This window comes from Lygodium microphyllum, chromosome 23, assembly GCF_053477565.2.
Source record: "Lygodium microphyllum isolate KBCC chromosome 23, Lygodium_microphyllum_v1.1.10, whole genome shotgun sequence".
NCBI classification, from domain to species: domain Eukaryota; kingdom Viridiplantae; phylum Streptophyta; class Polypodiopsida; order Schizaeales; family Lygodiaceae; genus Lygodium; species Lygodium microphyllum.
Genome location: NC_141157.1, coordinates 22,622,259 through 22,635,014, shown reverse-complemented (window position 1 = coordinate 22,635,014; position 12,756 = coordinate 22,622,259). Strand labels below are relative to the sequence as shown.

Sequence of the window (12,756 nt, the reverse complement as noted above, 5' to 3'; positions counted from 1 at the left end):
CTGCAGTTTCATGCTCAAATATCCATGGATTTATGCACAACAGTTTTGATAGAGAGACTGCATATTTTGGTATGCAGACTGTCAAGAATGAGCTCAAAGAGGAGAGTCTTCTAAGAAAATATGTGGAAAAAGAAGGACTTGAATTCAAAGAGCAAGCTTTGAAAGCTAAAGAGGTTTTTCTCTTAAGCTTAAAGGTTTCATGTCACTTTCCGTGAAATCTGTAAACTCGCTAGTAGGTTCTATTAGTATTTACTATGTTATCATCCCTGCAAAGATCAAAAGTGCAAACTGTCATATTAATTTACTGACACCTGAGTCAATATGGCATTATAATAGAGACCCAAGTAATACCCAGTGGAATTAATGTCTAGTTAAGGTTTTGCAAGTTAACTCCTGCACTTTTTGATGCATCTTGGAAACAACAAGAGTCACTTTGGTTATCGTCTTGTTTCCATATATGTAGGCCTTTTAGATAGTTTGGAGAAGCCCTACAAAACTTTTTAAAGTGCTTGGCAGTGTGAAGAAGTACCCAAGTTTAGAAATAGGCAGTCTCAGTTGTGTTAGATGCATGCATATCGGTATGCAAAGTCCGCAGCCTTAAAATGTGTTTGCATGTTGTTTGGATGTATCAGCATTTTTAAAAACGAGCTTATAAACTATGAGCATCAAAGAGATGAGGCACCAGTCATTGAGAACTTTCAAGTTTCACACAGGGCTTTCTAAAATTTAACCATTCCATGTTTCAAGCCATCATTCCTTCAAATCTGTATCTATGCTTGGCTTAGTTTTCGTTATCATTGACTTCGTGAGGTGGAGCAAAGATCTGTTGGAAGTGTCATACATGCATGAATGGAAATGCAACTGTGCTTTCTTGGCTGTCCACTTTCCATTATGTGCCCTCACCTTTTAATTGTTCCCTGCCTTTTATCATTATGCACATTCATGAGGAGGCTAGAGAGAATGGACCATACCAACTATGTAATAGTTGCTGCACTTTCTGCGGGCATCTGCAAGACACTAGCTATCATATTTTGCAGGAACATTAGCATTCTGAACACAAATTGGAATCTAAGTTAGTACCTGCATATGATTTCGGTGGTCTTACTGCAGCATTAGCCTTGATAACGTAAACTTTTGTGTTGAAAATAAACATTTTGGCCAGTAACAATATGGTATGTGGCAAAGATGTAACATTCATTTGCATGTCACACTGTAAGGATCCATGAGAGGGGTGGTGATCTGAAAGCATAGCCTCTGTTAGTCCACAGTTTACATGTGAATTGACAAGCTGAGTCTATGGCCTTCTCATTGCTCGTTGGACCTACCCATTATATGGCTACTGCTTTTCAGTTCAACTTTTTATATCTGAATTGATAAGCGGAGTCTATGGTCTTCTCATCCCCTCATCAGACCATCTGGGGTCTATCCATGGCTCACACTGCACATGAGAAACTAGCCTTTTCTACACTCATGAAAGACTGCCAAGCGAGATGGAAGAAATGAGGTGGGTGGGGGCAGGGGGACAGTCAGGGAAATCTAAGATTACAAATTTCTACAAAAGTTGGTCTCTAAAAGGAGAAACTGCAAATTTAAACTCTAATTCATTCAAGAAGAACATGTGCTATCTGATAGAGATTTCACCTGGTTCTGCAACTTTTTGTCAAGCAGGATATAGTGGCTCTTGAGGAAAGATTATACAATGATAACAAATCACAAAGTGTGAGTCAATGCAGGATTATTGTATAAAATATTTTGTGTAGTAATATAAGGAACATTGGAACAGCATATTTATGAGACCAAATCTTAACAGTCTGTTTTGAGGGAGGCTCAAGAGATGCATGCGGCAGCCATGTCACAGTGTCAAGCCCTTCAAGATGAGGTGCATGACATTTCTTTATTGCTATATCTAAAACTACGTTCCTTGTACAAGTAAGCTCTAAAATTTCCTTGAGTAAACCTGCTGGCTGCTAAAATAAAGTAATTGGATGCTTGAGGAACGTTTTGTAGCAATTATTGCAGATCTTACGACTGAGGGAAGAGCACTCCACAGAGTTGCGAGTTCTAGCAGGTATCCATTGTAGCTGATGCTCTTGGGCTATTAAAGTTACACAAGGTGTCTGTTTTTGATTGCATCTAAGAGAAATAGGTCTCACCTGTCTGAAATGTATGATTACACTAAGCACATTTTTGGAATTGAAGGTTATTGTGATGCTTGTATCACAAGCAAGTTCATTAACTGAACATATTCTTGAAAGTGGAGAGTATTATGGGATATAATAGTCTGTTGTCAACATACCACCGAAAAATTATGACAGCAACTACACTCTAACTTGTGTGGTTCTTTTTATTTAATGACGTGCCTATCACTTAAACGAGTGAAGATGACCCTCTCAAAGATAGCTTATCATTGTTGAATGGAGATGAGAGTCATAAATGTGACATCCCCTTATCATTGTTGAATGGAGATGAGAGTCCTAAATGTGACATCCCGCAATTTCAATTGATCAATGCATCTGAATATGCATACTACGTTTTCATTCTTGTCTGCTTCTCATTCTTATGATTGTAAAGGGGCTTCCTAAATTATGTTCACCTAAAGTATCCTTGTGAGCATAATGAGCTTGCAAGCGTTGATACCTCTTAGGAGTTTGATGCCATTGGATGCATGGAGGATTTTGGAGCTACACAAGCCATACCGATTTTATTTCATTTGCAGTAACTTTATCCCCGTCATGACTATCTACCATGCAGAGGTACGTGGGTTATGGAACGGACAACCAGTTTTTGTTCTCCCAAATAAGATGTTACTGCCTACCAGTTTGGTCAGTGATGGATCAGGAATTAAGGTTCTTGTTGGAGATGTAATTTATATGTAAAAGTTACATTTAAAAGAAGACTTTGAGACGATCCATTTGATTGTAAACATGACCATGTTCTGTGGTGATGATGATGTGGCATGATGACATGGCAGTGCTGATGTGGCATACTGACATGGCATCAGATTTATCTAATTAGGGAAGAGATTTACGAAATTTTAAGATCTGAAAAGTTAGTTTTTGACTTTTTAATGTTAAAAAGTTGTGTTTTTAATTTTAATTTTTAGCTTTTCTGGTAGGAAAATGTTACGTTTTAAATTTGGTGTGCCAGAAGACTTTAATAGGACCTGCGTAGGTGGTTTAGGTAGTTGTGGCTACTGCCTGCTTAGGCATGGTTGTTGTGTACTTAGTGTGGGTGTGGCCTGCACCGGTGTGGCTGAAATCTGTAGTTGTGTGCAACTCATCCCAGAGTTGTACTGGTTTCTACTCAATTGTGGAGGCCGATCTTTCAGTCGTGTGGTTGTCACATGGAACATGGCAGTGGCTGGTTGCCAGCTCATTGCTGTAAGTCACATTGTAAGAGATCTGCTGCACACTGCTGGCTGAACCGAGATACAGCCCTGGTTTTGCACATTCGTGCTCACATTTTGAGAATGTGATGTAGGGATTGAGGATTGCTCATGTAGGGTGTAGGAGCATGTTGTTGGTATCAAAGGATTCCAAGTTCTTTATGTATTTGGGGATTTTGGAATAAAGATCAAAGAGTTGCTAGGGGTGCAAAGCTTCGGGCCAATCTATTGTTGGTGTAAGGGGTGAATTGAGCAATTGGGTAGGAACAATCTAGCTCCACTTGTATTATGCTTTTTTCTGATTTGGTTCTGATTGGTGGATTTACATGAAGGTGTTAAGTTCTACTTCTCTGTAATTATCAAAGGTCAATTTAATTGGTTCCTTTGCCAAAATCTTATCAACTTTCTCAAGGAGGTGTGCTTGCGTAGGTTAACTGTAGACCAAACAAATTTAGCATGTCAGAAAGTGAAGAGAAGGTGAATTATCTTGATTCACCATGCAGGTCATCCATAGGTAAAAGCGAAGGGCAGCCACTTTTATTTGAGGTAAAAAGACAAGACGACATGGCATAATTTATGGATGCCATTGCAAGAGATCATGATGATGTATTTAAAGCTCATGTGTACGGCAGTGTTTCAGATGTGCTTGTAGGCTTGTTCCAAAATGAAACGTTTCTTGTCACCTTTAAGGCTTAACTGAATGCTGGAAGAAGAAGAGTGCAATGTCTGACGGGGCTTTTGTTCAACCAAGGTCATAGGATCCTTTTTAGTGATAGGCTTCAAATCCAAAACATCTAGTTTACTTTGGTGGAGGCTTTGATTGTTAGGTTGTCGGTCAGAGTGTGGTCTCATGGAGGTATATCCTAGGTTGGCATAGGCATGCAAGGAAGCTTTGGCATTGGAATACAAAATGGGTTGTAGGGATGAAAGCAGCCCATACATCAGAGTATGCTTAACTAGTAAAATATTCGTTTAGTTCCATGTGACAAGATATTGTAAGAACAATAGTAGTTTGAAAATAACAATCATCCAAATACAACTATAGGCACATAAAAGTGATGGAGAGCAATTGAGGGTTGAAGATGGGCAACCCCTTTGAAGGAATATATCCATGTTCAACCCAAGTTCCTTATGGATGAGATCAATCACCGTCAACTTGAGAATAAGAAAAGTATGACTCATCATCATAGGTGATGCAATTATATATAGATCTACATAGGTTGACATGCATATGTTTACTATCAACCAATCAGATGATTTCTTTACAAATTTAGAGCAGGAAAGAATGGAAAACTAGCCTTTGTTCAAGATTGTCTAGCGGTCCATTGGCACGGTTGGCTTAATGATCCTGAAGTGGAAGAAGAGCTTCAAAAAGTAGGAAAAGATGTAAACTAGCCTTTCTTCATGGTTGTCTAATAGTACATTGGTATTGCTTCTTTAGTAATCCTAGAGTGGAACATGAGCTTCAAAAGAGATACTGAAGTGAATTTACAAGTTGCTGTCCTGAAAAATAGTGGTAAGAGAAGAGGGATTTCCAGAGATTTGATGATAAAGAAGTGGAGTGTCACCAGAATGAGAAATGGGTTTAATATATTAATTAAAATGAGCTCTAATTCTGGCACCCCTAGCTCTTGGCACGGTGACCATTGCACCGGCAGTGAAGGATTTGACACCTTGGCATGTAGTGGACAAGTGTACAAGCTATGCGGTACGAGGACAAGGCAAAAGAAACAAGGTGCAATGTGAAAGCTTTATTAGTTGAGAGTTTGCATCTTAGGTTATGATCACTTGAAAGTTTTGCCCGATAAGTAGCTCACTTAAGTTACAAAGTAGGCCGTGAGCTTAAGTTTGGTCCTATGAATAGCTCACTTATGATTAATGATCAAGTCATTAATTAGCCCCTAATAAAAAATGAGATTGGATTAAGGAGCAGCTGGTTACTTATTTGGAAAGCTTATCTTGGCTATTTGGAGTGCCCTGTCTCACATTTTGAGCAGCCCAAGTTTAGAGATAGCCATTCTTCTTTTCTTTGTTGTAGAAATTGCAGTTTTCAGCCATGGAACATGAATTTGGCAGGATAGTAGTCAATCTTCTCCTCTCGGAATGCAGAATCCATTGGACAGCTTTGTAATTCCATTTACAGTAGGGTATGCTGCTGTTTTTGACCTAATTCTTCGCAAAACAGGTTATTATAGCACTATGGCTGAGATTCTCTTAACTGGTGTGCAGTCTTGGAGAGCGTTTGTGTTCCATAAGCCAAACCCTAATTTGGGAGGATCCAATCATCTATAAATGGATAGACTGCCCGCCCTTGATTCTATCCTTTGTCTTGCAAGTCATTATCCTTGCTCGTAAATTTCACCCATCAGCTTTGTTTCTACCAGCTGTCCAGCCCTTGCTGACTGCTGCCACATTGGTGACTTGTTTCCAGCTGCTTCCAGCCACTTGGTGCCTCTTGACGAGGTTTCATTTGCTGCAGATTTGCTGTCGTCGTTAGCTGTTGTCAATCCACCACCACTGTTGGTTGCATTTTCAGCCATCAAAGGCTGCCCTACATCAGCACATACTCATACTGCTGCTGCCTAGCTATCTTCAACCTCCAGTGATGAGTTGCCTCTGTCTTTCTTTGGGTGGTACACTATTGCATTTACTAGTTCTAGCCCTAGAGACTACTGCATTTTGGTTTCCAACGTGCTGCCCTTCAACATTTAGCATCTTAGCATTGGCTAGTGGTTATAGACCTCGGGATCTGTCTTCGGTGGATGTCACACTCCGGCTACTCCCCATTGCTCTACCTTTGAGCATTTTGTGTATTCTTACATTCATTTACCACACTAATTCATTCACTTTAGATTTCTCTCTCTTCTTTGTTTGTGTTTTGTGTTTTTGCATTTATTGCGTTATTGTCTAAGTTCTAGTGTTTTAGTCATGTTTGTACATTTTGTGTTTTCTTAGTGGATACCCTAGCATCACTTCACAATCAGGTGCACTAAATTCTTCCCCATTGGAATTGCAATTGTCCTAAGTTGTGCTACACCGGTCCAAGTCCATGAATGTGCAACTAGCCTCTTTTAAGATGGCTACAACTAACATATGGAATTGATACTTGAACTTCTCACCATTTTCTTCTCTATGAATGTGTCGTGGTTTGTACTTGTTAATACCATAATCTTTAACCCCCATGATTAGATGATCGGCCGTATTGTCCTGTCACACCAAGTAAAAAACCAATATACATACCTTGTCTAAGCAATTGTAAGGCTAGAACTCTATCCATGTGACATTGATATCTAGATGCTAGAAAGGATTCTTTGAACCTCCAAGGCACACACTTGATCCTCCTGTTGACACTTCTCCATGGTTGGAACAACCAAATTCTAGTTGTCTCCCCCACTCGGGCTAAGAAAATCTTTTGAAGGGCAATCATCAACCACCTGTACACTTGCAAGAGATGCAAAATCAACACCTATGTCTTGGCAAAGATCATTATTCCTTTGGTGTTGCTAGGAACAATAAATTCTTCCTAAGAGCAATCTCTGTTGAATAGGAGCCTTGCTACACCATGTCGCTATTCTTGCTCCTCACGTGTGTCCTTATGTAAAGCCACAACTTGGACCAAAGCTCAGGATTGTTGCTCGCAAATGCGACAAGTTTGGGTTTTGACCTAAATATAATGATGCGAGAGTTGCCGGGATCTCGAATTGGTTGGATCTAGAAACAAGCAAAAGATAAAGACCACTAACTTTGGCACCTCTACAAAAAATGAGATTTCCATGAGTGGTTTTCCATGTAGAATCACCAAAAGAAACATGATAGCTACCACCATCCAAGTGTCCAATAGAGATAAGGCTTTTGGTCAAAGTCAGGACAAGACATACATCATGTAGAACTAAAGCGGTGTCAATAGAAAATTACAAATGTACATCACTCATGCCAACAATATCACATACATGATCATCTCATAGGTATGTTGAACTAGAAATGATACAGTAAGCATAGAATCTATTGCGATGCAAGTTCACATGAAAGGAAGCCCCCAAATCAAGTAACCAACATTGAGAGAATGAAGACTAACCATTAGTCAACTACGTGGCACCAAGTGAAGAAGTAGCCAAGATATAATCATCTGTATACTCAAATGTATTAATCTCCTCAATCTTGATAGTGGATTTAGCAATTTGATAATCATTGGATATCTTATCATTATCTTGTAGTTTCCCTTTGCCTTCATCATGTCTATCTCCATCCTAGTCACTACTAGAATTCGATGTTGAGTAGCTACCAATGTTGTGAAATGACCCATCCTTGGAACTTATGTCCGATTGTCTCCATCAAGGACACTTGTGTTGTCTATGATCTTTTCTCTTGCACCTTGAAACACTTGTTCTCTTCACGCAAATGTTGTGTTGCATCATGAGAAGTTGTCCCCATGGAAGAATTTCCTTTGCTACTCTTGGGCTTGGCCTTCACTTTGGCTTTTGCATAGTAGAACCTTTAGTTTGTCCAGCTTTCCTGCACTTGTATTGCCTTGCAAATGTCATAGCCAATTGCATGGCCTACTCCAAGGAATCTAGACAATGTTAACAGGCTGTCCACAAACTTAGAGATAACTGCATTGTTAGAAAGAGACTAAGAATACACAATTAGAAATTTGGTGAAGGATGTATCCACATCCTCTTACTTTTTCTGAAAGGAATCTCACTCTTTCCTTTCTTGCAACTTGTAGTCTCTCGGAGTAAAATGTTGCAAAATAACTAAGCATATCTCGGCCCAAGTGCTCACTGTGTGAGTCTTGAGGTATGACTCCCTCCATCCTGAAGACTCTTTTTTACATGAAGAATCTTAAAATCCTCTTTTGGCCACATGGAGGAAAGAGTAGTTGCCAATAGCCACCACCTCCACCCAAGTGTAGACAAGCTCAATGTCTTGCTTGCCATTGAACTCTTGAATGGTCAATTTCTTTGCCATTGCCATCTCTGCCTTTTTGGTCTTGCTTGCCATTGAACCTTTGAATGGTCAATTTCTTTGCCATTGCTGCCTCTTCCTTTTCGATCAAAGAGATATAGAGCACCAATAAATGGGTAGAGTGTGTTTCAAGGATAGGCATAGAGGAAACAATTCCCCCTCAAGGTTAGGGTCGTAGGAAGGTGTATGGGGATGCTCAAGTGGAGAAAAAATTGAGAGAAGCTGAAACATGAGTAGGGGTAGGTGAATGCTTCTGCTTGTTGTGTTTTGATCCTCCACAACTACTCCACGATGGGGATGCCTGAGAAGTGCTAGCACTCTTGCTACTAGCAGGCATGGTGTTGATGTCAGAGTGCAGCAATGCAGAAGTGTATGCATGGACTGATCATAGATGCTGAACACGGAGAGGAGAGAGAGAGAGAGAGAGAGAGAGAGAGAGAGAGAGAGAGAGAGAGAGAGAGAGAGAAGAATGCTGAGGATGCCGCACACTGAAAGGTAAATAAATCAGGGCAGAATCTGTACAGAAGCTGTGTGCATATACAAACAGCCGAATACCTCACACACTGTACAGATTGACTGAACGATAGTGATCAGCAGGCCGCCTATAAATGGGCAGAAGTGGGGCATGAAAAGAGAGCAGGTTGGCCTGCCCAAAATGGGCCGACAGGTCAGCTGACTGCCACGTGGTAGTCTGACCTTACCTGGTCAGACCTGCCCGCCTGCCTTGTTGCCTGGTGATGATGCTTGCCTACCTGCCCACATGTGCTGCCCTGCCCAACCTGGAACTGCCTGAAACTGGTCCTGCTCGCGCTGCTCTGCCTGCCCATTTTGCCTGTCCAAGAGGCAACGCTTACACCCCCTCCAGATCCTAGATGTGGGATGAGGCTTAAGGATTTGGAATGTTGTCAAAGAACGACCCGAGGAAGAGCTTTGTTGACTAAATCTGCCAAGTTGTCTTGTCTTGCACCACTCCGATCACTCTTGGTATTGAGCAACCAAATCAAGGATCCAACGTTGGTAGCTGGAAGCATCGATAGCCAGTGAATGGCCATCTTGAAGGCGGTCAAAAGCTCTTGTACATGCTTGGAATAGACCATGTGGGCTATTTGTTTAGGATATGCCACAGCTTGGTTTGTGATTGAGAAGAAAGGAGATAAGAACTGAGGGCTGTAGTGCTTTGAAGCTTGTATACACCATTGTCCTCCCCTTGACACACCACTTGTCGAGTCTAGAGATTTAGAATTTTGAAGGAGTTAGCATTAGACTTTACAATGAGGCCTAGTCCACATATCTTACTCATTGACAGTAATGTTAGAGATTAGCCTTCCTTGGACACACAGATTCGGATCTGAGCAGTTTCGCAGCAGTTTCTCCGGGTAGTCTATGTGGCAGTCAGTCTGTACATTAGGTGGTAGGGAGTGCAGGTGCCACGTGGCACAGTTGGCCAGGTTTGTTGCAGTCGGCCAGTGCAGGTCGGAAGCTGCTGTCCAGTGCATCATTTTTGGCATTTGTCCTGGCCTATTTATTGGCCCTGATTTCAGCAGTCTCCAACAGTTGTTTTTGCAGATTTCAGGCTGCAGACAGTGGAGATTGCCCTTGGGGCTGACAGAGATTGAGATTTCGAGGTGGAGACATAAGCACATATTCTCTCTACACTCGTGTATATTTCTGTACCTTATACAGCATTCTTCACTGCAGATTTTCTGCGTTTCACTATCTCTTTCTCTCTCTCTCTTCTCTCTCTGTTCACTCTTTGTCTTGGTCATTTGCTTTTGCATTGCTTCACTCTGACAAGTAAATGGTAGCCAAGACAGGGGACATATAAGACCTCAATGTGAAGGCTTCACCTTTCCCATTAAGAATCACTTGCGATGGCCCTTGAATAGTGACCAAAAAGCTGTCTTCAATAAGAATATGCCCTTGCATCAATCGCAAGTGGGCAATGCCTTCCTTGGATTGAGTCATGTGGTGGGAAGCACCAATGTCCATGATCCACTCTCAAACTTGAGGGGCCATCAATGCTACTTTGGATGTAGAAGGTGTCTCCATCACCTCTAGACGAAGAAACATAGATGAGAATGGAGTAGTGACTACTCTTGATGACTCAGAGTCCTTCTTGGGCTTCTCCTTCTTATCTTCTGTCTTGTCCTTGTCTGCGCGATTTTTCTTCCAATGTCCTGTCTTGCCACATTTATGGCAAGTAGTATCCTTCTCCTTCTTGGATTTCTTGTCTTTTTTCTTCTCCTTTGCCTTGTTTTGGCCTTTTGCATTTTTACTTGTAAGAGCCTCAGAATTTCCGTTCAAATAATCGCGGACCTTAAACTAGTCCTCTGCATTCATGATCTTTGTTTGTGGTTGCTTGAATTTGTTGATACGATCCCTCATAAACGTAGACTTGTTCAGATCCATGATTCACATGTGCATCTCCAAGGGGGCCCTCTAGAATAAGTGCAAGACTAGTAATGAAAACTCATGACATTACATCGAACCATGGAGAGAGAGGAGAGTCAAAACAAACATGAAATTCTATGTGTAAATATGATTTTATACAAAGGATGATAAGTACATCTAAGGAATAGTACATGAAAGATGCCTGCACAGATCACAAGACCAAAAAACAAGAGAGTGTGTGCTCCACGAATCCAAGCAAGCTAAGATCCTCATCATCACAAAGCTTGTCCCAATACAAAGGAGCATGAAATAGACTTTGCAAAGGTGTCATCTCATAATACAGCTGATCAAGATGTAGCGATATTTGCCTAGCAACCATCATATGCTTGATGTGAGCAATGATTGCCAGTGTACATGAGAGGAATATGAATGAGCGAATGCGAGCATTTAGCTTGTCCCAATGCGCTTGGGCCTTCCTCAACATTAATTTCTTGGCTTGAGAAAGGGTTGAAGACTCCTTGATTGCTGGATGGTCAATGGCTTTGGTCATGAGCTTATGACTCCAAGATGGCCTCCATCATCACTTTCAAGATACTAAGGTTCTCACCATCAAGCTTCTTATTGTGAGGTAAAGCTGGTAGGATAGGGACCTTGTAGTCCATAAGGGCCTAAAATTCCATGTCCACTATAGAAGACATCCTATTTGGCCTTTGAATGACTTTGCACATGCTAGGTAGCCCCCTTCTAGCTCTCAAAAACGCAATCGGCTAGGACTTTCTTTGCATGTACAATGAGAAACCTTTACTCTCGAAGGCGATAAAAACTTAGATCTACTCCGAAAGGCTTAGAACATAGCCTTTTTCATGCTAGGCCAAATTGGTCTCCTGTCTAGTAGCAATATTGTGTGGCACCATTGAAGCTTTAGGAGGGAAAGCCCTAGACATCTCTGGTCCTCGTATTCTTTGACACGGCGGAGTGGTCCAAAGCCCTCATAGAAGAGGCAATGGTATCTCTGCGTATGTAGTGTTCCTTTGTCTTGGGCTTTGTATCACAAAGTTGGCATATCCTATCGTTTGTTGGAATATGTGTCCATCTACCTATATCTATCCTTAGCTGATGGGAGGAGGTGCACATTTGTCCAATAGCAGCCCGCATTACTGTGGGAGAGCTGTCTATGCGTATTCTATGGTTGGACAATAAATCCATCCTCAAAATGATGTAGGAAGTGGCTTTGGTAAAAGTTTTTCTTTGGTCCTAGAGGGAGAGGTGACCAGATCAAAGTCCTCTCTATCTCAACTCTTAGAATATCAGCCCTAATGACAGAATTCAGTTCAGATCCATTGAGGGGGAGTGTAGGACAATCCAAGCTATAGTCAAAGGGTGGGAGCTGGTTGATGCCCAGCCCATGTAAGCCCATCCAAGTTGCCATCTGTCAGTACTGCCATTCCTTCTCACCCGCCTTTGCTAGCTGTTTGAAGGAAGTCAATGCAAATCTGGGGTGTTTGTGGCACAGAAGCTCCCATATCCTAAGTAAGAAAGTCATTGCTCTAAAAGAGTGTCCCACAACCACAAATGTTGCACCTAACTTTGCTCTGATGATAGGGAGTGGGGTGGAGGGCTTACTCTTGATCATGCGTGATCATCAATGGCCTCTCTATGCAGTCCTAGCCATCATAATGGTCTCTCTGTCTCAAATGAGTACAAAATCATCGGCATATAGTATTATTGGTATTAACACTCCAGCTAGGCTTGCTCTAGCTCCACCTCCCCTATCAACGTAGTCAAACACCTTGTCTATGTCCAAATAGTGTGGGCGAAAGTCAGCATCCTTGTTTTAATCTTATGGTGTTGTCAATCCTCTTAGACATCCCTCTAGGTGTGCACATATGGTCTGTCACTCTCTCGTATAATGCACAAATGCCCCGCTGCATACCCTTAGGCACTCCAATCTCTTGCAATCTTCGCATGAAGCACGCTTGAGGTACTATATCAAATGCATGAGAGAGAGAGAGAGA

The 12,756-nt window shown here is 41.5% G+C and overlaps 1 protein-coding gene across 3 annotated transcripts in view; it reads left to right on the top strand.

The window, feature by feature from the left end:
• LOC148015966 (uncharacterized) overlaps positions 1-12,756 on the top strand; it is an 82,575-nt gene that overhangs the window by 15,101 nt on the left and 54,718 nt on the right. For all 3 annotated transcript variants that reach the window (XM_087664301.1, XM_087664299.1, XM_087664300.1), the window contains exons 10-13: positions 78-173; positions 1,669-1,719; positions 1,811-1,879; positions 2,020-2,068. In XM_087664301.1, coding sequence (XP_087520427.1) covers positions 78-173; positions 1,669-1,719; positions 1,811-1,879; positions 2,020-2,068 — 265 coding nt within the window. The remainder of the gene's footprint in view (positions 1-77; positions 174-1,668; positions 1,720-1,810; positions 1,880-2,019; positions 2,069-12,756) is intronic.